Below are 21,880 nucleotides of genomic sequence, written 5' to 3' on the forward strand. Positions count from 1 at the left end.
CGTCCATTCCTTCCTTCCTCCCTAGTTTTCTTTCCAGAAATAACTTTTGGTATATACTAGAAAAGTATAGACTATTACAGAAACAAATATCTCTCAGCTGTTTTTGCTTTAGTTGTTTGCATTACTAAGAAACCACTTAATTCGTGTACTTTTGTTTTCAGGCCACAGTGATTCAATTTACGCTTTGGCCTCTCTGTCCCTTGCACTAACAGTCTCTTTCCTTAACTCTGTCTTTGCTTATTTTCGTTTCCAATTTCTAGTCACTGAATTTTTGAAAGATTCTATACATCTCACCGATTGATAGAAATAAGCTAGCTGCCCTGTGTTACCACTTTGCAACCTTTTTAATGAAGGTAGTAAATGGTTGATCTCCTCGGGGAATTTCTTGTGAAAGTCAAGACAGAGATGTGTTGGAAGGAGATAAATGTCTTTTATTAGTTATCTTTCTTTGTTCTGTTTCTGCTTACTGTTCTGAAGCTGAAATCGGAGTAAACAGAAGGCCTCGTAAAAGGGTTTTTACAGGATATTTTCTTTCTCATCATTAGGTAGTGCAAATTCAAAGCATGCACCTATATTGCTCCATTGTTCCCTTTTTGGCCCCAAGCTTAAGAATTCCAACAAGATCATTTATTCAAACTCCCATTTGACAAGTAGCCCACTGCCCATCTCCCAAATCTGCCGAGATCTTACTCTGGTCACTTAAAATCTTGCACTCTCTCTTTAAAATATTTCACTTTTTAATGAGTGTAAAGAAAGGTCATAAAAATTCCCTCCTTTCAAAAAAAAAAAAAATTCCCTCCTTTCCACATTAGCTGCTGAAGTCTTATTTCTGTATGTACAATTTTAAGTCTCAATTTCATCTCTCTCTTCTAAGTCTGTGCTAAATCTGAGTTATCCCAGGATTCCTGGTGGGTAGGCCTTCTGTAGTCACTTGTTCTTGAACGTTAGCTTTGCAGTAAATACTAGTTTGATCTCTTTGTGATTACCAGGCCTTTTCTTTCTCTTCTTCCTACAGGTCTCTCCTCTCAAGAACTGTAACCTTCAGTTTTTTTTTTTTTTGTTTTTTTGTTTTTTTTTTTAAAGATTTTATTTATTTATTTGACAGACAGAGATCACAAGTAGGCAGAGAGGCAGGCAGAGAGAGAGGAGAAAGCAGGCTCTCCACGGAGCAGAGAGCCTGATGCGGGGCTCAATCCCAGGACCCCCGGGATCATGACCCGAGCTGAAGGCAGAGCCTTTAACCCACTGAGCCACCCAGGCGCCCCTCAAGAACTGTAACCTTCAGTTTTATAGTCTTCCCATGAGTTATCTATCTTTCTTCCTTCCTTCCTTCCTTCCTTCCTTCCAGATTTATTTATTTCTTTTAGAGAGAGAGTGAGTGAGCAAGTGAGTGCGGGGAGGGGCACAGAGAGAGAGAGAGAGAAAATTTAGCAGACTCCTCACTGAACTTGGAGGCTGATGCAGGGTTCGAGCTCACGACCCTGAGATCATGACCTGAACGGGAGCCAGGAGTCAGACACCTAATGGACTGTGCCACCCAGGTGCCCCAGCTCACATGTTATCTTTCAAATCTGCCCTATCCCACTCTGGATCCAACCGTGATTGCATTTCACTTCCTCCCTCTGCATTCACAGAGAGATGGTAATACTAAATTAATGTTGTTTGTGAAACTGCCTAGAATAGTGATGTTATTTATATAAAATCCTTGTAAGAAGTCATCTTTATTTGTTTTTAAATAAGGTTTTTGATGAACTTATGAAATGAGTCCTTTTTATTCATCTTTGGAATAAAGTTTGTGTGTTCCCTTAGGGATAGATTTAAAAAAAAAAAAAAAAAGCTGGAGTAGTAGGTGGCTGAAACTGGAATAAATCTTAACCAAAAAGAAAGTGACCTAAAATATAGTGGTTAAGAACATATTTCTTTTTAGCTCTGAATATGACAAAAATGAACTCTGGTTTGGGAATTAGGTAAGCTGATGCTTTTTATAGTTTTTCTTCCTTTTTTTTTTCAGGAAGAAACATTTCTTCTTTAGAATCAGGTACTGCCTCTTAGTTATGATGTGATGTGACAAAGCTTTTGAGAAAACTATCTGTATATTGGGTTAGATGATATATACTCATGCCTGTTTCCCAGGAAATGGTCAAAGTATTTTAAAACCTAATTAAGAGTAATACAGGATAAAATACAATGTACGGTGACTGAGAACTCTCTGGCAGAACTCTCATTTAGTGCATGGATCATAATGATTATGACTATTTTCACGGAAAATTTAAGAATGCCAGAAATCTACAGAAATCTATCAAAAGCCGAGGAAAAGGATTAAGATAAAAATGATTTTAAAAAATAGTTCGTATGTGATTCAGAATATTTTTAAGGTTAACATTATTTTCTATGCTGATTATTTGCAAATGATAGCTGCCTTGGGTCATATTCTCTAAAGAGACCCAAAGACAAGTGGTTGTTTGCAAGAGCTTTATTAAGGAGGAGCTGCTAGGACATGACTGTCAGAGAATGAGGGAAACAGGACAGTCAAGAGGAAGAAGCCAACCGATAGTGATGTTTGAGGTGAAGTCCCTGCCTCAACCCAGGGGTTTGCTCTCCCCCAAGGCAAGGTTGATGGGCTTTTATGCTCCTGCACCTGGCAGGCCTGAGCTCTAAGCTCTCTGTGGGAAAATAGTCTCTCAGACACCTCTTGCTCTCTCTCCATCTGAGGTAAGTAGCTCCATGAGGCCAAAGGTAGTCAAAGGCCATAGCTGTCCATTGTTAGGAGAGAAGCCTGTAAAGATGGGGGGATGGATATCTAGCAAGGAAAGGGGACCAGCAAGGACCCAGGTGGGCATCAGTAGAATTCCTATAGGAGTTTTATGAAAATTTTCTGAGTACCTAGAAAATGAACCTGGACTTAGTGAACTTTTTCAATTATTTATAGTTCTTGATAGGAACAGCTAGCCTTATTTAGGTACTTGCATTAGTGTTGAGGTTTACCAACAGTTGAATGAAAAGAAGTTTACTTCTGATGAGTTTACAGCACATAGGCAAAACATTGGGGATGATTTGTTGATCAACTCAGTGAATGGTCTTCTTCTGGAGAAAAAGGCTCCCTATTTCACATATCCAGTCCTTATCCCTACTAATTAACATGCGAAAAAGCTCAGTTGGATTTCTTTGTCTTACCAGAAAACCAAAAGTGATCTGAAGAAGCAAGTCTTCTTTGAAAAGAAAAAAAAAAAAAAAAAAGTGACATATTACTGCATACTTGTCAACTTAAAATACCTCATTTGGGAAGGTAGATTAACTCCTTGCATATTCAGGATGTCAAGTGAGATTAAAAGGTCGTCAAAATCTGTGGTTGCTACTTTTGCTGCATCTCATAAGTTCCAGTATATTGTGTTTTCATCTTCGTTTGTCTCAAGATATTTTCTGATTTGCCTTTGATTTCTTCTTTGATCCATTAGTTTTTCAAGAGTTTGCTGTTCAATTTCCGTGAATCACAGGTTTTTTTTTTTTTAAGCCTTAGAATGTCCTTGATGAAGCAGTAAAAATTCTATTAAATCTTTAAAAATAAAAAGTCCTGTGGTTGCCAGAACATGGGGAGAGGCTTAGCACAGTAAAATTCAAACCTTTAGGCAGAAAAATTTGTGATATATGTTTGAATAGCTGAAGGAGAAAAATGAGACTATCTGGGTGGATTTTACAAAATGGCTACCAAGAAAGGCAAGGATGAATGCCATTTTTACATACTTCAGAAAATTTGAAAGTTACTAGGCCTGCCATGATAGTATAATTGAAGAGAAAAGAAAATGCATTAGTTATCAGCCCAGATATGTCATGCACAGGTTTGAATCAAAATATCTGGAAAAAAGCCAAGCATCTTTAGAACCTCCCTTGACTTTGTCTAGTTTCTAAGGCCCAGTGTGGAAATGACTGCTTCAGTCTATAGTGAAACTGATGGTACTGATAAACACAGTAGTCTGAAGAAGACTTTCCTCAATTTTATTATCAGTTCTATAGTTGTTTATATGACTCTGGGGCAAACATTTCTTAAATGGATCTAGGCAGCTTGTCCATTGTCCTACAGAATGCCCTACAACAACCTCTAACTCTGGTTAATTTCCCTTCTTTAATGGGCAGTGGTTGACTCCATTTAATATGTAGGACAGAGGTTCTCAAATTTTACATTACATCTGCATCACCCCAAAACTTAATTAACATACAGATTCTGGGCCCCACCTGAGGGGTTCTGATTCAGCCAGTCTATGGTAGGTCCTGAGAATTTGGGTTTTTCACATATTCCAAGCTGGTATGTTGATGCTGGTAGGATTGCTCCAGGGACCATGCTTTTAGAACCATTGGTCTAGGGAAATGAACAAATTTGACTCATAAAGCAGATAGGTGGTAGGTTCAGATATTACATTTAGTAATCTGCACTATCAGATAACAAAGTTCTTCAACCATAGTGAAATAGGTGTAGATCAGAGATAACATTTTAGACGATTTAAAGGGAAAATCTGGCTACATTTACATCATCTGGACTTTTCAAGTGGAAACAGCTTGTGTGCCTGATTAATCTATATCATTTCTATATTTCTTTTCAAATGACTTTTTATGGAGATCAGATTTTATGCTCCCACAAAATATCCATAAAGATAGTTTTAAGTATTTATGAAACTATTTGCCAAATGATGGATGCTCTTTCTAGTTAATCTGATTAGCCTGAAATGAGGACTTTTGTTGAGCACAGGCATAATAGAAAGCTGTGACAATACAATCTTTATCATTGTAGTCACAATTACTGTGGGTCTTTAACAAATGTGATATCCTATTTATCTGTAAAAATGTGGTGAATCCCTCTATGCCTGTTAATAAATAAGGACTAGGGAAATAAAATATATTGTTTATAAACAACCAATATAAACATATATTGTTTATAAACATCAAATATATTGGATATTGGATAAAATAAAATGCTTTTTTTCATCTTTAGAACAAACACAGACTTTCCCATGGTGATTATGGAGACTTCTTTCTGTTTATTTATAGTGTCAAACAAATAAGGTTAAAATATAGTCAGTAAGTATAGTTTTAAATTTTAATTTTAAATTTTAAATTTTAAATTTTACCAGTCTTCATTCATCATTTTAGAAAATTGTTGGAAGACACTAATGCTTCAGAACCTTGGAATCATGTGTGGCATTTTCTGCACCCCTCCCCCACCCCAACCTCCCTCCCTCCACCTGCCTAGTCATAGATGCTTTAGGTTGTAAATGCCTCAAGTTATAAACATAAATGCCGTTAGAATTGTTTAATGAATTTTATGTCCTAATACAGCTTTGGTGCTTTGGGTATAATTTTATGTTTACCTGCATTAGCTTTCAACTTAAGCAACTTTCTCTTATTACATGAATGTATAAAAGTTTCCTAGGGAGTTAAAAAAGAAGTAAGGAGGAAAAAAATTGGCTCTTGTGTAGTAACCAGGGACTGAACTACCTTTCTGGTTATCTACAGAAAAAAATTAACTAGATTTTTACCAATATATTTCACGCTGCCTTGTGGGGACACAGCTTATGAAAATCAGTGTTACATTCTATATAACATAATACTTTTTCTTGTACATGAACAAAAATGTGTTCTTTTTAAAATTTATAATACTCAGTTAATGTTCCTGCTATTTTGTGAATACTGAAAAATAATTCTGTAGAGGAATAAATAGGTCTGGGGACATGTAGATTCTTTTTCCTTCCTTTATTCAGTCTCAGTGATACTGGGTAATTGATTTGTTTTCTCTGGGACTCAGTTTCCTAACCTGCAATCTCTCCCAGCTCTGTAAGTCTGCAATTCCATTAGAGTAATTGTTTCCTGCTGGACATATTCAAAAGAGATGACAGTATTGCATCATGTTTATGCTAGGTAGAGTACCAAGATATGTAAATTCATTTACATTCCTTTTTATAAAGTGCATTAAAATGTGGAAACAGTGGGGGCAATGTATTTGTTATCTATTGGTATAAAGTAAATTACCTCAAACTTAGAGGCTGGAAACAACAAACATTTATTATCCCCCAGTCTCCGTGGGTTAGGGTCTCACCTGCTTCGGGTTTTACAGGCTGTGTTAAAGGCGTCTGCTGGGCTGTGTTTTCCTTTGGAGCTGGAGTCCTTCTTCCAAGCTCATTCAGGTTGCTGCTGCCATTCTGTTCTTTGTCATAGTAAGACTGAGGTCCTCACCTCTTAGAGGCCTTCCCTTTTCATAGGCAACACAACACAGCAAGCAGGTGAGCATCTCTGTTGCGTCAAGCCTCTCACTTCTAGACCTTGTGAGAAGCTCACCCAGGATACCTCTCTTTGGGTTAAATTTAAGTCACCTGATTGAAGACTTTAATTACACCCGCAAAAGCCCTTCACATTTGCCACGTAAAATAACGTCAAGGTGGTAGTGATAGCCCATCACAACGTTCTGTTGTTAGAAGCAAGTCTGGGGTGCTGACCACATTCAAAGAGTGGGGACCAGACAAAGGCATGGTCTGGGCACAGGCGTCATGGTGGCCATCTAGCAATCCTGCTTACAACAGGTGGGCAAAACGCTAAGATTTGTGATTCCATTGTACAAATGACCAGCAGTTGTCACTCAGCTTCTCCATTCATTCTCTCATTTGCACAGCAGAGGCCGTAAGACTCATGTCACTGTGGTGTTGCAGGTGATGTATGATGAGGCGATATACTCAGATAGCATCTCTTATAATTTTTGCCACCTTATTTGTTCTCCATTCTGCATAGTCGTGATTTCTATTGCTGTTGTTATTACGGATGATATTACTTGACTTTGCCTCCTTCCATGGCAGGAAGCTTTAATTGAATTGAATTCTTCAGTTTTTATCTTGTTGGCTCAAACTATGGTGATAATGACCATGCTACCCATAACACATGAGCTATCTCATTGTCTTTTCCCCATCTCAGATGTTAATCTAATTTTGCATTTAACTGTGGCACATAAAGGTGAAAAATCAGTGTTCTCTAGAAGTGGTCTTTCTTATTTTGGTTTCAAGGTTTTATGAAATGTCTCTAGAGTTTTAGATTTTTCAGATGCTTTTCCTTTTGTTCATTTGCATTCCGTGTTTTTCTTCTCCATGCATTACCTACCCATTTTTGGCTTTTCTACTACGATCTTTTGCCTTTCACTTGGAGTGGGAAATGTTGCAAGCATAAGACTTGGTATGTATGCATTAGTCCCTGCTTGCTAAGTGGAGATCTTAATGTAACATCTCCCTTGATTTAAAGCAGCCCAATGAGGAACACGTTGCTGGCATCTACTTCTGTTTGACAGACAAGGATACAAGGCACAGATTTATGTACTGATTGGTTTGATGGTGCATAGATTACCAATGATAATTCCCAGAAACACGTTTTCTGCCCCCTAGATTTATGAAATTTTCATCATCTTCGATGTACGTTGGTTTAAATAAAGAAATCCAGATGTATCACTTTTCTCTTTTCTCTGCTGTGGTTGGTATGGATGATCTGGTGTTTCTTACATTGAGTCTCTATCATAGACTTCAGGGAAGAAGACAAAATCGAAGCCTAAGGAACATAGGAAACAAGAGAGTGAGAGAGACTACAGGGTTGTGTGTGTGTGTGTGTGTGTGTGTGTGTGTGTTTTGTTTTTTGTTTTTGAGAGGTACACTACTTCTGAGGCAGTTTTCACTCCCTCAGAAGTGGAATAAAGTTAAGGAACAAAGAATTGAATGTACTTCTCCTGCTTCTCTCTAAATTAAAACCCTTCATTAAAGTATTCTAAAATAGTTTTTTTTTTTCTTTAACATTGGGCATTTTAGGGAGGTTTGACAGTCTATAAAATATATTAATGCCTTCTACTTTTGGTAAATTGAGGTTGAACAACTTAATGAATATACTGCATGTGGAGGTGTCCATAATCACCCCCCCCACACACACAGCCGTTAATATCTTCCCTGTGAAATGTTTGTGACTGTAATTGCTGCTCTGATTATATATTGTGTGAACTCAAAGTACGTTATTATATTGGATGACTAATGGAATTTGGTGACAATGCACAGAAATTGGTATTCTGGAAAATAGTTGGTTTTTAAATTGTATTCTTTCCTGAGTTTGCAGTGCATTTCATGGCTCATCTACCTCACAGTGGGTTTGTGGCTGATGGATTGAAATCTTTCTGCTGAATAGTAAACATCAGAGATAATTTGGTCGTTCCTTAGCTTTTCTCATCACTCATTCAAAATATCAAAAATAAATCCTTGATTACTGTTAATTCACTTTCATCCATACTGACAAAGGGAGAAGGCACATCTGTCAACACTTCAGTGGATACGTGGGGGAGGGGTCCTAGAAGTGTGGTCGCCAAGCTTTGCAGGGGACCATTGTGTGCCTTGGAAACAAAGAGGTTCTATTAGTTCATTCTTCTTTTACTGGTCAAGGTAGCCCACAGGCCTCTGGGCACTCCAACCCCCTTTCCGTTGCGGGATGGGTTTAGAGGTGGGAGAGAACCAGTTGCCTTCTTTTGCTTTTCTAAAGATGTCTCTGATGTGATTAAGTGTTAAATAAAGCTTATATAGTATAACATTTTCAGCAAACATAAACCAATGCCAGCGATTGCTTCAATTTGTGAACAGAGACATTTGCTTGTATAGGGTGGAGTTTAATGCTAAGAAAAATTAGAATAGGTGTTGATGCCATCTGTCCTTTAGTAGTTTTTCTTCAATTAAGCTGAACTGAAGCCTAGATTATTCACTGCTAGGCACACTTCTGCATTCAGTAGGTAAAATATTTTTATTTGACATTTCCCTGTATAAAGAAAAGACAGTTGTAGATTCTTCCTAGAACGTATTATAACATATAAGTAATGCATAATTTTATCAATCTTAATTCACCCCAAAAGCCTTATAATAACAATCGCAAGATGAGTGTATATCAGTGCTTGTCCAAGTGTGGTCTATGGACAAGCAGCATCCACATCGCCTGGGAGCTTATGAGAAATGCTGACTCTCAGGCCTATCCCAGTCCTGCTGAACCAGAAATGGATGGATGGCACCCAGCCCGTCTGTGTTTTAACAAGTTTTCCAGGTGACTCCTAATGCAGGCTAAGGTTTGAGAGCCTCAGACATAGAAAGTGTTAACGTACTCATTTTATAGATGATACAGTTAATGCTTGGTTATGGGACTGTGATTGGTTGAACACATGCCCAGTTAATTTTAAGGCTCTTCCCCAAACCCAGGTTTTCTCCTTAAACATCAGGTGACCTCCCTCTCTTCAAGAAATGAGTAAAGGAATAGTGAATTCCATAAAGATGGAAATCAGTATCTCTTAAACGAACCAAGAAAGGGACCATTTCACTGCTTTTTAATAATGAGAGTGAGTTGTTCAAACTATTAACTTGAGAAAATTAACCTAGAAAAAGTTTTAATGACACAAGCAACATTTTTGTGGTCCTGTGCATTGGGTTCCACATTTTCTGTTTAGTGGAGGAGACAGAATAGGCTGTCGTTAAACCCCAGAGGGGAGGCTATTGCATGCTAATAGAAGAGGGAGACACTATTTTAATCATTGCTTTCTACTCCAGTGAGTCCATGGACAGCTTTTCCACCTGGGTCTTTCCCATGCCACATTACCCATGTTGATAGTGCCCTGCGGTGGCTTTCCTGCATGCACAATTTTACACACAGGCGAGAGAAGTTTCTTAGTCGCTGCAGTCTCCGAATGAATCCCCAGGGCAGCTGGCATTAAGTACCCCTCTGTGACTTGGGGAATGAACGTTTCCTCGTGAGCTGAGAGTAGAAAACAGTGTTCATTATCTGTAATGTAAAAGTCTGTATAATGATGCCTGCTAAGATCTAGTTCTTTGTGAACTCAATTTGGGCTTTGTGTGTATAAACAAATAAGTAAAGTTTAAGTCTCTTGTTTGCACTACTGGGAGGAATTTGCTTGAATAGAAAATGTGGCTATAAAATTAGGTGCATGTATTATGTATGTGTGTGTGATTTCTATTCTGCATATATGTAAAGCATCATGTAACATATATGGAAAAGTATACCACACATATACGTCAGTGTTTATGGATATTTATAAAGAGGGCGCACATGTAGTGCCTATCGCATCCAGAAGTGTTTGTGACATCTCTCCATGCACCCCTGTTGTGCATCTCAAATGAGTTGCAGTTTCTTGCACACAATTCCTGCCTCTGTGCATTTGCACTTACTGTTTCCTCTTCCCTCCAAACCCCTCCTCTCCCTCCAAAACCACAGAATTGTAAGGCTGGCAAACTGTTTCTCATCCTGGTATTAGCTGAAAAGATGTCATAGCCCATGTCTGCAATGTATTTGGAATGTCTCCTTTAGAGTATAATAATTGGTTTTGTGCAGGAGCTGCTCAAAACAGGTATCTGTTTTCTGTATTGTTGGTGCCATTCCTCAGTACCAACCCTATACTAGACACATTGCAGTATTTGATAAATAATATTCTAGGGAATTGATGACTGGCATTTCCACTTGGATAGACCCCTCAAACCAGCATCTCCAAATGCATCATCATTTTGCCCAAACTTCCAAGTCCCAATTTGGAATATGGAAGCCTTAGGGCTATTCATGACTCCTCTCTTCCCCTTAGTCAATCCTACCTCCATATTATGGCTCTCACTTTTTTTCCCATTACCTCTACCTTCATTTGGTCTCCTGTCTCTCAAATATCCACTTGGTTCTGGTCTTCTGGATGAAACTCCTTCAAGTCCGGTTCTCTTCCTGTTTCTCTCCTTCCAACACAAGTTTTAATTGTCTTGCTGTGGAGATAAGAAACCCAGACCAGATGTTCCATCTCCTCAAGTCTGAGGACTTTACTGCGCATTTGCCTAAGTGAAGCATTGAGCCCTGTATTGACGTTGTCCAACACTCGTGAGGTGACCTTCAGGATTGTGGCTGGTATGGCCTTAGGGGAACTATAGAACAAGTTATTCTGTCATGCAAGATCTTTGCTGAGTGGCTACCTGTCACACCTCAGAGTTTGGGAGGATTTCCAGAGTCCCCCATGGCAAGGAATGGGTTAAGGTTTCCGCTAAAATGGGGGAAAAGCAGACTTAGATGGCCTTGGCTAGCAAAAGAATAGAAGGCACTGATTCTTAACCTGTCTTCACAGGATCCAGGTGTTCTCTTGGACCTGCTGTATGGTTTTGCATCCCAGTGGACAGATGCCACCTCCTCCGTGACTGTTAAACTGTAATCATGAGATCAACCTTAGGTGCAAGAAAATAATCAGACAATTTTGCACTGAATATTTCAAATCGGTGGCAACTGTTTGAAGAAATTGTTTGGGAACCCCATCTACAAGTACTTGGGGACATTAAGACTTAAAAGAAATTACACCCACTCCTGTTCAGAGAGTCTGAGTAGCTGAGTGATGATGCATGCCTCCTACAAGGAGAAAGGAATTGGATGTCTGCATCCAACTGTCTCATTGTCAGCATGGGTGGGATGGATGGCTGGAGTCACTTTAAGATGACTGTTCCTTCCTGTACAGTTCCATCTAACTGGTGTAGTGTCTTCCCTATCATTCAGTGATGTGGGTGTCACAAACCTCATGGCTCGGTGTCTAAGATTGACTCTCAAGGTTTCCATCCTTTTGCCTGTAACCCTTTCTGGTGTCATCTCCCATGACTTTTCTTCATATGCTCTGTGCGTTGAATGTTACCCATGAGGATCCTCTCCCGTAGTGCCATTACATCTTCCCTGTGCTGTTCCTTCTTCCTGAATGCCCCTCTATCCCTTTCCTCCTCCTTACAGTGTTCTCCATCTCTAAGCATCTAAAGGCTGTGAATACCTCAACGTTCTGCCCAAAACTCGGATCCTTTTTTTATCTGGATATTTGCCAATGTTATGCCTCCCAGCTCCTCTTCTCCATGGTCAATAACTTTCCATGGACTTTTCTCTGGGACCCTGGGGGAACAAATTTCTTTTCTCTGTTGACCCCCATAGCAGTTAACTTTAAAGTTGTCATGAGTGGTGCCTGGGTGGCTCAGCCATTAAGTGTCTGCCTTCAGCTCAGGTCCTGATCCCAGTGTCCCGGGATCGAACTCCCTGCTCGGCGGGAAGACTCCTTCCCCCTTTTGCACTCCCCCTGCTGTGTTCCCTCTCTTGCTGTCTCTTCTTCTGTCAAATAAATAAAAATAAAATAAAGTTGTCATGAACACACTATCCCATGCCTTATGCATATACATTTCTTTACTCCCCTGTTTGATGGCAAGTCCATCCAGAGGAGCTATCATATTTTATGTATCTTGTATCCTAGAGTAACTTGCATTTCATAGGTGTTCAGTAATATATAATGAATAAGTGAAAAGATTGGGACGTAAGGTGTGCCATAGGCTGGGGAGGGGGCAGGTAGGTGAGGCAGATTTTTCTCTTTCCCTTGGTAGAGAGTGAGTTGATGGGAGCCTCTCCTTCCTCCCATCATCCCCAATACCTCATGCCACTCACATGTCCTCACACCAGGACTGACTCTCAGGATTATTTTTCAACTGCGGCACAGGAAGTCCTAGTTCATCATGACTTAGGAATAGCTCATAGTATAGACTGGGGCCCCCTAACCACGCCCATTATACTTCAAAATGTCTTAGAACATACAGTAAACCGAACAGTTAGCAGTTAGCTATCTTGTTTTTGTTCTGATTCTGTTGGTAAACGATGTGAGAGAAAAAATATCCTAACTGCAGAGAAATCTTCAGGCAGGTCTCAAGATACCATTATTTTTTTGAAAAGTGATGTCAATGATATAAAACAAAGAAAAGAGATCCGTGTGGATGCTTAACAGTTTCACATTTTTGCCTTCCAGGAGACGGAGCTGTTAGATCTCAGCCTTGTCAAGGATGCCAGATGTGGGAAGCATGCCAAAGCTCCCAAGGTAGGAAGCGGAGCTTTGTGCACGCTCCAGATGCTCTTTTGATTATTTACTGTGTCATGGCACCAATTAATTGCCCCAACTAGAAGTTTCTCTGTTGTCAACGTTGTAAAACACAATAAAACAGCCAGTCCTTCCAGAAGCCTCTATGCCCTGAACATTCCCACTTTCGTTAAAAGAAGGTAACAGGGAGTAAATATATAGGCAGTTGGACATAGGGGTTTGCCGTCTGTGCTCTAATTTTAGTTTTGTTTGAAAAATATATCACAACGCCAGAGTTGCTGGGTCATTCCCAATTGTTAAAATGTGCTTGAAGTTGCTTGAAAACTTCCCTGAGTCTCTTATGCATACGTGAACATATGATGAGTAAGAGCCCGTACTTCCAATATTTTGCAACAGACATCATTACGTTCATGAAGCCAAAGGCTGTTTAATATTAATTAATTAATATTAAATAATATAATATAATATATAATGTAATATAATATTAACCACTGTTATTGGTGTTATCACTGTTATTTTTGTATTTATTATTATTAAAAATTTCAATCAGATTTGCAGGAAGTCAGTTTTTATTTCGCTTAATGTGGAGAAGTTTACGTTGTAAAGAGAGCTGGGGGAGGGGCTTGGCGGAAAGGGGCTCAAATCCTTCGATAAGTATCACTAGCAAAGATCTGCAGAACTTTGGGATCAGATCGGTTGTGTGGCCCATCCATTTATTTTTGCTTGAAAAACTTACTACAGACATATTCAAAGCAGTTTTGCAGTTTATTTATTTTTGGAAGATTGTTTAAGAATGTTGAATGAAGAACATACATACATTTTTTTTAACTTAGATTCTCTGGTGGAGTCTAGTAAAGGAGTGTGTTGACTTGCTGTGAAAGTGGGAAACTACTCTTTATTGTATTTAAATCTTAGTACTCTAAATACTTCCTTTCTAGCAAAGATAATATTGTCAAATAGGGAAGTACAGGTGCCATTCAGGAACTCCTGCCTCTTACCATAATTGATATAAAACTAGCGATTTTCTATGTGAGTATCTGCCTGCAACTTTTGTTTTATTCTTTAAAAGTCAAAATACTTTTCCTTGACATCAAAAATGATCTGTTGCTGTGGAGAGGCAGAGAGGTAAAAAAAAAAAAAAAATCACCTGGAGTGATTGTTCTTCAGAAACGTAACAGTGACAATAGTTGCTGGAAAATTTTGCTATGGAAAAACACATAAATACTGCTTACTGCTGTAGAAGTTAAGCTCATCTATAGGAAAATGTGGAAAATGAAAAAAAAATAGAAAAATCGGAATTACTTTCACAAAGGCCTTTGCAAGTGTTTTCATGTGCAAACAAACAGCTTGTTATTTACTTTCACCTCTTAGTAATATAATAGTATTACAGTTGTTTGGTCTTTTAATTTTGTAGCAAGCTTGTCATTATTAATGCTTCGTTGGTGATTCAGAATTGTTCAGTTTTTAGTGTAGGAAGGAAATTCTTTCTTCTTTCCCCAAAAGCGTTCCAGCCAAGTTTCATGGAAGCTTGTTAGTTCCAAGAACTCTACTGATAACATAGTTATAAAGCTTACCTTTTAATACAAGTGTATTGGCCTAACTTGAAATTTCATGATCGGTATTGGTTAAAGACAGCTGCCTACACTCTAATCAGACCCCCTTTGTCTGCAGGAATCAGAAGGCCTAGTCCGCTGTGGGGTTTCCCTCTGTCTTTCATTGAAGCATTCAGCCTGCTTATCAGTTCAATGTTTCGTTTATGGATGCAGTTGAATACATGTCTATTGAATGACGATAAATGAACAGAACTAGGGTATGTTCTGTGCTCAGCTGATAAGCCACTATTAGATCCTAAAATACTTCTCTTAAGGACAGACGTGGGCACTCAGAATATTCTGGTTTTCACTTCTTTTTTTTTTTTTTTTTTTCCCACTAAAGATTGCTTTCTCTGAGGATTATCCATGTTCTTGTCTTTTTTTGCCTTCCGTTCCTTGCTGGTGTTCAAGAACTCTGGGCGACTTTAATATTTTAAAACCAGGTTCTGTTGTTTCATACCTGCATGACCTTCCTGAAACTCAGGCGTGCCCCTGGGCCACATGGTGATCATAATAGTGACAACAATATCAATAATAATAATAATGATGATGATGATGAATGGGCAGTTCATATCATTACCATAAGGACTGAATGAAAATTCATTAGCAAATCTTTAGCAGAGGAGTTCTCAAATTTGACTTCTTGTGGAATCACGTGGAGAGCTTTAAAAAACAGTGATGCCTGTCTCACGTTGAGGTCTTTTATCCATTTCGAGTTTATCTTTGTGTACGGTGTAAGAGAATGGTCAAGTTTCATTCTTCTACATATAGCTGTCCAGTTTTCCCAGCACCATTTATTGAAGAGACTGTCTTTTTTCCACTGGATATTTTTTCCTGTTTTGTCAAAGATTATTTGACCATAGAGTTGAGGGTCCATATCTGGGCTCTCTACTCTGTTCCACTGGTCCATGTGTCTGTTTTTATGCCAGTACCATGCTGTCTTGGTGAATCCTCGAGGAGAACATAGGGAGTAACCTCTTTGATATCAGCCATAGCAACTTCTTTCAAGATATGTCTCCAAAGGCGAAGGAAATAAAGGCAAAGATGAACTTCTGGGACTTCATCAAGATAAAAAGCTTCTGCACAGCAAAAGAAACAGTCATCAAAACAAAGAGGCAACCCACGGAATGGGAGAAGATATTTGCAAATGACAGTACAGATAAAAGGTTGATATCCAGGATCTATAAAGAACTCCTCAAACTCAACACACACAAAACAGATAATCATATCAAAAAATGGGCAGAAGATATGAACAGACACTTCTCCAATGAAGACATACAAATGGCTACCAGACACATGAAAAAATGTTCATCATCACTAGCCATCAGGGAGATTCAAATCAAAACCACATTGAGATACCACCTTACACCAGTTAGAATGGCCAAAATTAGCAAGACAGGAAACAACGTGTGTTGGAGAGGATGTGGAGAAAGGGGAACACTCTTACACTGTTGGTGGGAATGCAAACTGGTGCAGCCACTTTGGAGAACAGTGTGGAGATTCCTCAGGAAATTAAAAATAGATCTTCCCTATGACCCTGCAATTGCACTGCTGGGTATTTACCCCAAAGATACAGATGTAGTGAAAAGAAGGGCCATCTGTACCCCAATGTTTATAGCAGCAATGGCCACGGTCGCCAAACTGTGGAAAGAACCAAGATGCCCTTCAACGGATGAATGGATAAGGAAGATGTGGTCCATATACACTATGGAGTATTATGCCTCCATCAGAAAGGACGAATACCCAACTTTTGTAGCAACATGGACAGGACTGGAAGAGATTATGTTGAGTGAAATAAGTCAAGCAGAGAAAGTCAAGTATCATATGGTTTCACTTATTGGTGGAGCATGACAAATAATATAGAGGACAAGGGTAGATGGAGAGGAGAAGGGAGTTGAGGGAAATTGGAAGGGGAGGTGAACCATGAGAGACTATGGACTCTGAAAAACAACCTGAGGGTTTTGAAGGGGCGGGGTGGGAGGGTGGGGGAACCAGGTGGTGGGTATTAGGGAGGGCACAGATTGCATGCAGCACTGGGTGTGGTGAAAAAACAATGAATACTGTTACGCTGAAAATAAATAAAAAATTAAAAAAAAAAAAAAAAAAAACAGTGATGCCTGTTTCCTAACCCTAGAGATTCTGGTGTAAGTGTAGTGTGGATTTTTGAATAGGACTTTTGAAAAGGAGATTTGCAGCAAAATTTGAGCACCCCTGCCTTAACTTATCACTGCTATTTAATAAGTACTTGCTAAATATTAACCACTATTATTGGTGTTATCACTGTTATTTTTATATTTATTATTATTAAAAATTTCAATCAAATTTGCAGGAAGTCAGTTTTTATTTCGCTTAATGTGAAGAAGTTTATGTTGTAAAGAGAGCTGGGGGAGGGTCTTGGCGGAAAGGGGCTCTGTGGGTTGACCCGCAGGAGAGAAGGGGATATTGCTATCAGTTTGAAAGTCTCTCAGTTGCATGAGAAAACCCTAGCTCCAACTGGATAAATACAAAAATTATTAAAAATGATCTGAATGCATTGAAAATTCCAGTGGAAGTGCGGGATTCAGGCGATGTCTCAGGCAGTTGAGCAAAAGCTGTCACCAGGGAATAGGTATTTCTTTCTCTTGCCAGTCTGGGTTCCAAGGTGCTGAAAGCGATTCCTCTTCTGTCCTCCGTATCCCCTTGGTGGTCATCCTCTGCTTGCCATCATTGGAAGCTCCAGGCAGTTCAATAGGGGAATCAGAAGAGAGACCAACTTTCAGAATATAACCACCTTGTGGAAGGAGGCCAATGGCCCCAGGGGCGGGGTCAGGGTGGGGTGGGGGGTTGTGGGGAGTTGGTTGTGTTGGCTAGAAGAAAAGCAGCAGGACTGACAGCGTAAGATTTAAAAGTGTCAAGGTAATCAGTAGGGAGTGAGAGAAGCATGGGTAGGCAATGTAACATGAAGACAGATTGAGAGGAAGACATTCTGGGGGCTTTATAGACCATAAAGGAAGGAAGAACATGTGCGGAGCAGATATTATTTATCAAAATACTCAGGCACCCCATGAATATTATTACTATTATTTTTGTTTTTCACAGTATCTCATTACATAAAAATTCATGATCTAGCTGAAGATGGACTGTTTTCTCTGCCTGCTGTGATTGGAAATAACATTTATAAGAAATGGAAAAGCTTCTATGTGTTGCCCCGTTAATGAATTTTAAATGTCGACTCCCAACACAGCATATGCAATTCCAGATTGGCTTTTCCATAATGCAGCCTTTGTTCTAGTTATCAGTTTCAAAATTTCTCACTGGGGAGAAATGGAAAGATTTTTATCCACATGTAGAAAGGTAAAAGAGGAAAAAAAAGAGAAGTCTTATCCTTTGAAATCTAAAAGGTGTTTGTGTTTCCTTCTTTGCTCTCTCTCTGCCTCCCGCTGAGGCTTATAAAGTGCATCTAGAGGTCAAGTGCTATGGGATGTGCACCTTGCACGTGCTAGGGACACATATTTTCTGGATTTTCATTTCAAAATGAGCTTTACTTTTAAAAAGAGGCTTTATCACTGTGGTTTCTTATCTGTTAGTGGGGGTTCGTCTCCCAGCAGATCAATTTCGTGGCTCATGTACAGCATTAATAAAATGAAATAGATTGGACTAGAATGAAAAAAAATCAGCATCTTGCACAGAGGACGTTGTTTGGTGAAACATCTTTTGTGCCTGTGAATGTCTGTTCTGGATCACAACCCGAAGTTTTGTTTGTTTGTTTGTTTTGTTTTTTTACTATGGGCCACATTAGAAGGGTTGCAAAAAATGCTGCTGAAAATATAGTTTCTTTATCCTTGGGATTCTTAGAGTGTATTCCATCTGTAGGTGTACTGAAAAGTAGATCGAGTTGTGGGTTTGGTTGTCAGCTCTACCAGTAACACCCTTCTGTGGGTGCCTCTACTTCCTCATCTATGAAATGGGGTGGGGAGGACCCATAGGATTTTAGGTATGTAAGTTGGGTTAACCCTTGATTCCAACTTTTAAAATGAGAAGTTGGGGCACCTGGGTGGCTCAGCTGGTTAAGCATCTGACTGTGGGTTTCCACACAGGTCATGCATGATCTCAGACTCCTAACCTGTGTTGGGTTCTGTGTTCTGCAGGGCATCTGCTGGAGATTCTCTGCTTCTGCCCCTCCACCAGCACATGCTCTCTATCTCTCTCAAGTAAATAAATAAATATATATTTTAAAAAATGGGAAGTTAATCCAGCCAAGGCACGCCATCTTACAGATTATAAAATTAATGTTGACAAGTTTGCATGACCTAAGTAAAACTTCTTACCTTGGTTGTAGAAAATCAGGTGACCTTCGTGAAAAATCAGGTCACATTCTAACCAAGGTAAGGGGCAATGCAAACAAAAATAAAAGAAAGGAAGAAAGATCTATGTGGAATTTTGCACTGGGCTTCTTGAAACCAATTATAAGATTGCTTTGGACTCCATAGGGGCCCTGTGATTACAGAGGCTGTCCCAGGTTTCCAACATGAAAACGGTTGCTGATGTTCACGTTATTACATACTGAAGAATATTTCTGTAGTCTGACTTTCAAACTATGTGTCATCCAAAGAAAACTACTTCACGTACTTGGCTGACAATTAACCAATTAATTCTATCAATAAAGGGCAGCCTATTTCAAATGTGTAATGTTAATTGGAATACAGGTTCCTTGTATATATCTGGATTATAGTAATTCTGTGTCATGGATAATGTCACTGGAATCATGTAAGATAGATTACAGTAAAATGAAATTTAAAAAAAAAAAAATTGACCAGCTTTTGTTTTCCTAACCCCTATATATATGATGGCTTTTAAAGTCATTAAATGCAGATTTGTAAAGCAATGTATACCACAATGTCTAGCCCTATGTGCAGACGCCAGCATCTCAGTGGTGGGAGAAACAGGTATCAGATAAGTCTCACTGGAGAAACCCAAAGCAGGACAGAGACCATGACTGGTGGAGACCACTGACCATGAGGGTTGGAGTACTTGCTGCTTTCCAGAGACATAATGGAGTAAGTTCTCTTGACATGATGAGGTGATATGAACAGAGACATTAATTAAGAAAAGGAGCAGCATTCCAGGCAGAGGGCAGGGCAAGAGCAAAGGCTCTGAAGTGGGAACACGGGGGCGACTGGGTGGCTCGGTGGGTTAAGGCTTCTGCCTTCAGCTCAGGTCACGATCCCAGGGTCCTGGGATCGAGCCCCGCATCAGGCTCTCTGCTCAGCGGGGAGCCTGCTTCCTCCTCTCTCTCTCTCTGCCTGTCTCTCTGCCTACTTGTGATCTCTGTCTGTCAAATAAACAAATAAAGATCTTAAAAAAAAAAAAATGGAAGTGGAAACATGCTTGGTATATTTGAGGAGTATTGAGGAAACCAGCTGGTTACAGTAGAGTGCAAGACAGAAAGGATAATAAAGTCTGAGAAGTGGCCAGGGGCCGTATTATTCTAGCCTTGTAAACCATGCTAATGACCGTGGTTTTTTTCTTCTGTGAGACTGAAGAAGGGATCTGAAAGTTCTGAGCAGAGTAGTGATAAGATCTGAGTTTGCTTTTTTTTTAAAAAAAAAAAAAAGATTTTATTTATTTGATAGTAGAGATTACAAGTAGGCAGGGAGGAAGGCAGAGAGAGAGGGAGAGGGGGAAGCAGGCTCCTTGCTGAACAGAGAACCCGATGCAGGGCTTGATCCCAGGACCCTGAGATCATGACCTGAACTTAAGGTAGAGGCTTAACCCACTGAGCCACCCAGGTGCCCCTGATTTTGCTTTTAAAAACATCACTGAGTGGTGCCTGGGTGGCTCAGTGGGTTAAAGCCTCTGCCTTCGGCTCAGGCCATGATCCCAGGGTCCTGGGATGGAGCCCTGCATCGGGCTCTGTGCGAAGCAGGGAGCCTGCTTCCCTTCCTCTCTCTCTGCCTACCTCTCTGCCTACTTGTGATCTCTGTCTGTCAAATAAATAAATAAAATCTTTAAAAAATAAAAACATCACTGGCCACTCACTGCCTGGAGCGTGGACTATAGAAAAGAAAGGAAGAAAAAGAAATGAAGAAGGGACACCAACCAAATGACTATTGCAAATATTTGGAGCAGTGTTGATAATGACTTTGAGAGGTGTAGAGCTAATGGGAAAAAATGTCGGAATTCGGATTGGAAGGTGGAAGGTGGTACCATAGAGTTTGTTAACGCACTGGATGTGAGGTATGAAAGAAGGATTCAGGAATAAAGCTTAAGAGTTTTGACCTGGGAAAGTGGAAGAATTGAGTTGCCATGGCCTAAGTTGGGAAGGAAGAAACACATTTAATCAGAAAAACTCAGAGTTTGGTTTTTTTGGATATTTAAGGTTTGAAGGGTCTCTTAGACTTCTATCTGATGATGGCTTATTTGGATATACTGGTGTTCAGAAGCGAGGTTGGCCACGGAGTTGTAAGTGAATATTTAAATCTCAAAGCTAAGTGAGGTCTCTTAAGGGATGTAGGTTTAGAAGAAAAAGGACTGATCCCTAAGCCCTGGGACCTCTAGCATTTAAACTTTGAAAGATGAAAAAGGGCCAGGAAGGAGATGGAGAATGGTATATACCCAAGAGAATTGAAAGTAGGGGCTTCAAACAGTTATTTGTACACCAGTGTTCACAGTGGCATTATTCACAACAGCCAAAAGGTGGAGACAACCCACATGTCCATCGCTGGCTGAATGGATGTACGAAATATGATACACACACACACACTGGATAATTATTCAACCCTAAAAAGGAATGAAATTTTGACTTCTGACATAGGCTCTAACATGGAGAAGCTTTGAAGACAATAAGTGAAATAGGCCAGACACAAAAGGGCCCATATTGTAGGATTCCTCTTGTATGAGGTAACTAGAGTAGGCAAATCCATAGAACCAGAAAGTAGAATGACAGTTTCCAGGGACTCCGAGGAGAGGAGAAGAAGAGAATGGGAAGTTATTATTTAATGGGTGCAGAATTTCAATTTAAGAAAATTAAAAAGTTATGCAGCATCAAGCACCATTCATCTGCAGAACACAATAATGAATATTGCCTAAGGTCAGTAACCTATACACTTGAAAATCATTAAGATGGTAAATTTGGTGGCATGCCTATCTTACCACAATTTAAAAAAAAAAAAAAAAAGGAAAAGACAGAAGGAACAACAAGTGAGGAGGGAGAAGAATCAGTAGAGAGTATTTTCTGGATATCTAAAAAAGTATTTCAAGAAGGAAAGCATAGTCATCTAGGTAAAATGGTGGAATTTCCTTACAGCTTTTTTTCCCTCACCTTTGTACACTTTTAATTTTATTGAAGATACCATTTTATATATGCTTTGATTTTTTCCCCTATATTCGTAGCATT

The 21,880-nt window shown here is 39.4% G+C and overlaps 1 protein-coding gene across 3 annotated transcripts in view; it reads left to right on the forward strand.

The window, feature by feature from the left end:
* Positions 1-21,880, forward strand: part of PLCB1 (phospholipase C beta 1) — a 684,602-nt gene that overhangs the window by 211,468 nt on the left and 451,254 nt on the right. For all 3 annotated transcript variants that reach the window (XM_080813475.1, XM_080813477.1, XM_080813476.1), the window contains exon 3: positions 12,845-12,913. In XM_080813475.1, coding sequence (XP_080669601.1) covers positions 12,845-12,913 — 69 coding nt within the window. The remainder of the gene's footprint in view (positions 1-12,844; positions 12,914-21,880) is intronic.

This window comes from Martes martes (genome assembly GCF_963455335.1).
Source record: "Martes martes genome assembly, chromosome: 9".
Lineage (NCBI taxonomy): Eukaryota > Metazoa > Chordata > Mammalia > Carnivora > Mustelidae > Martes > Martes martes.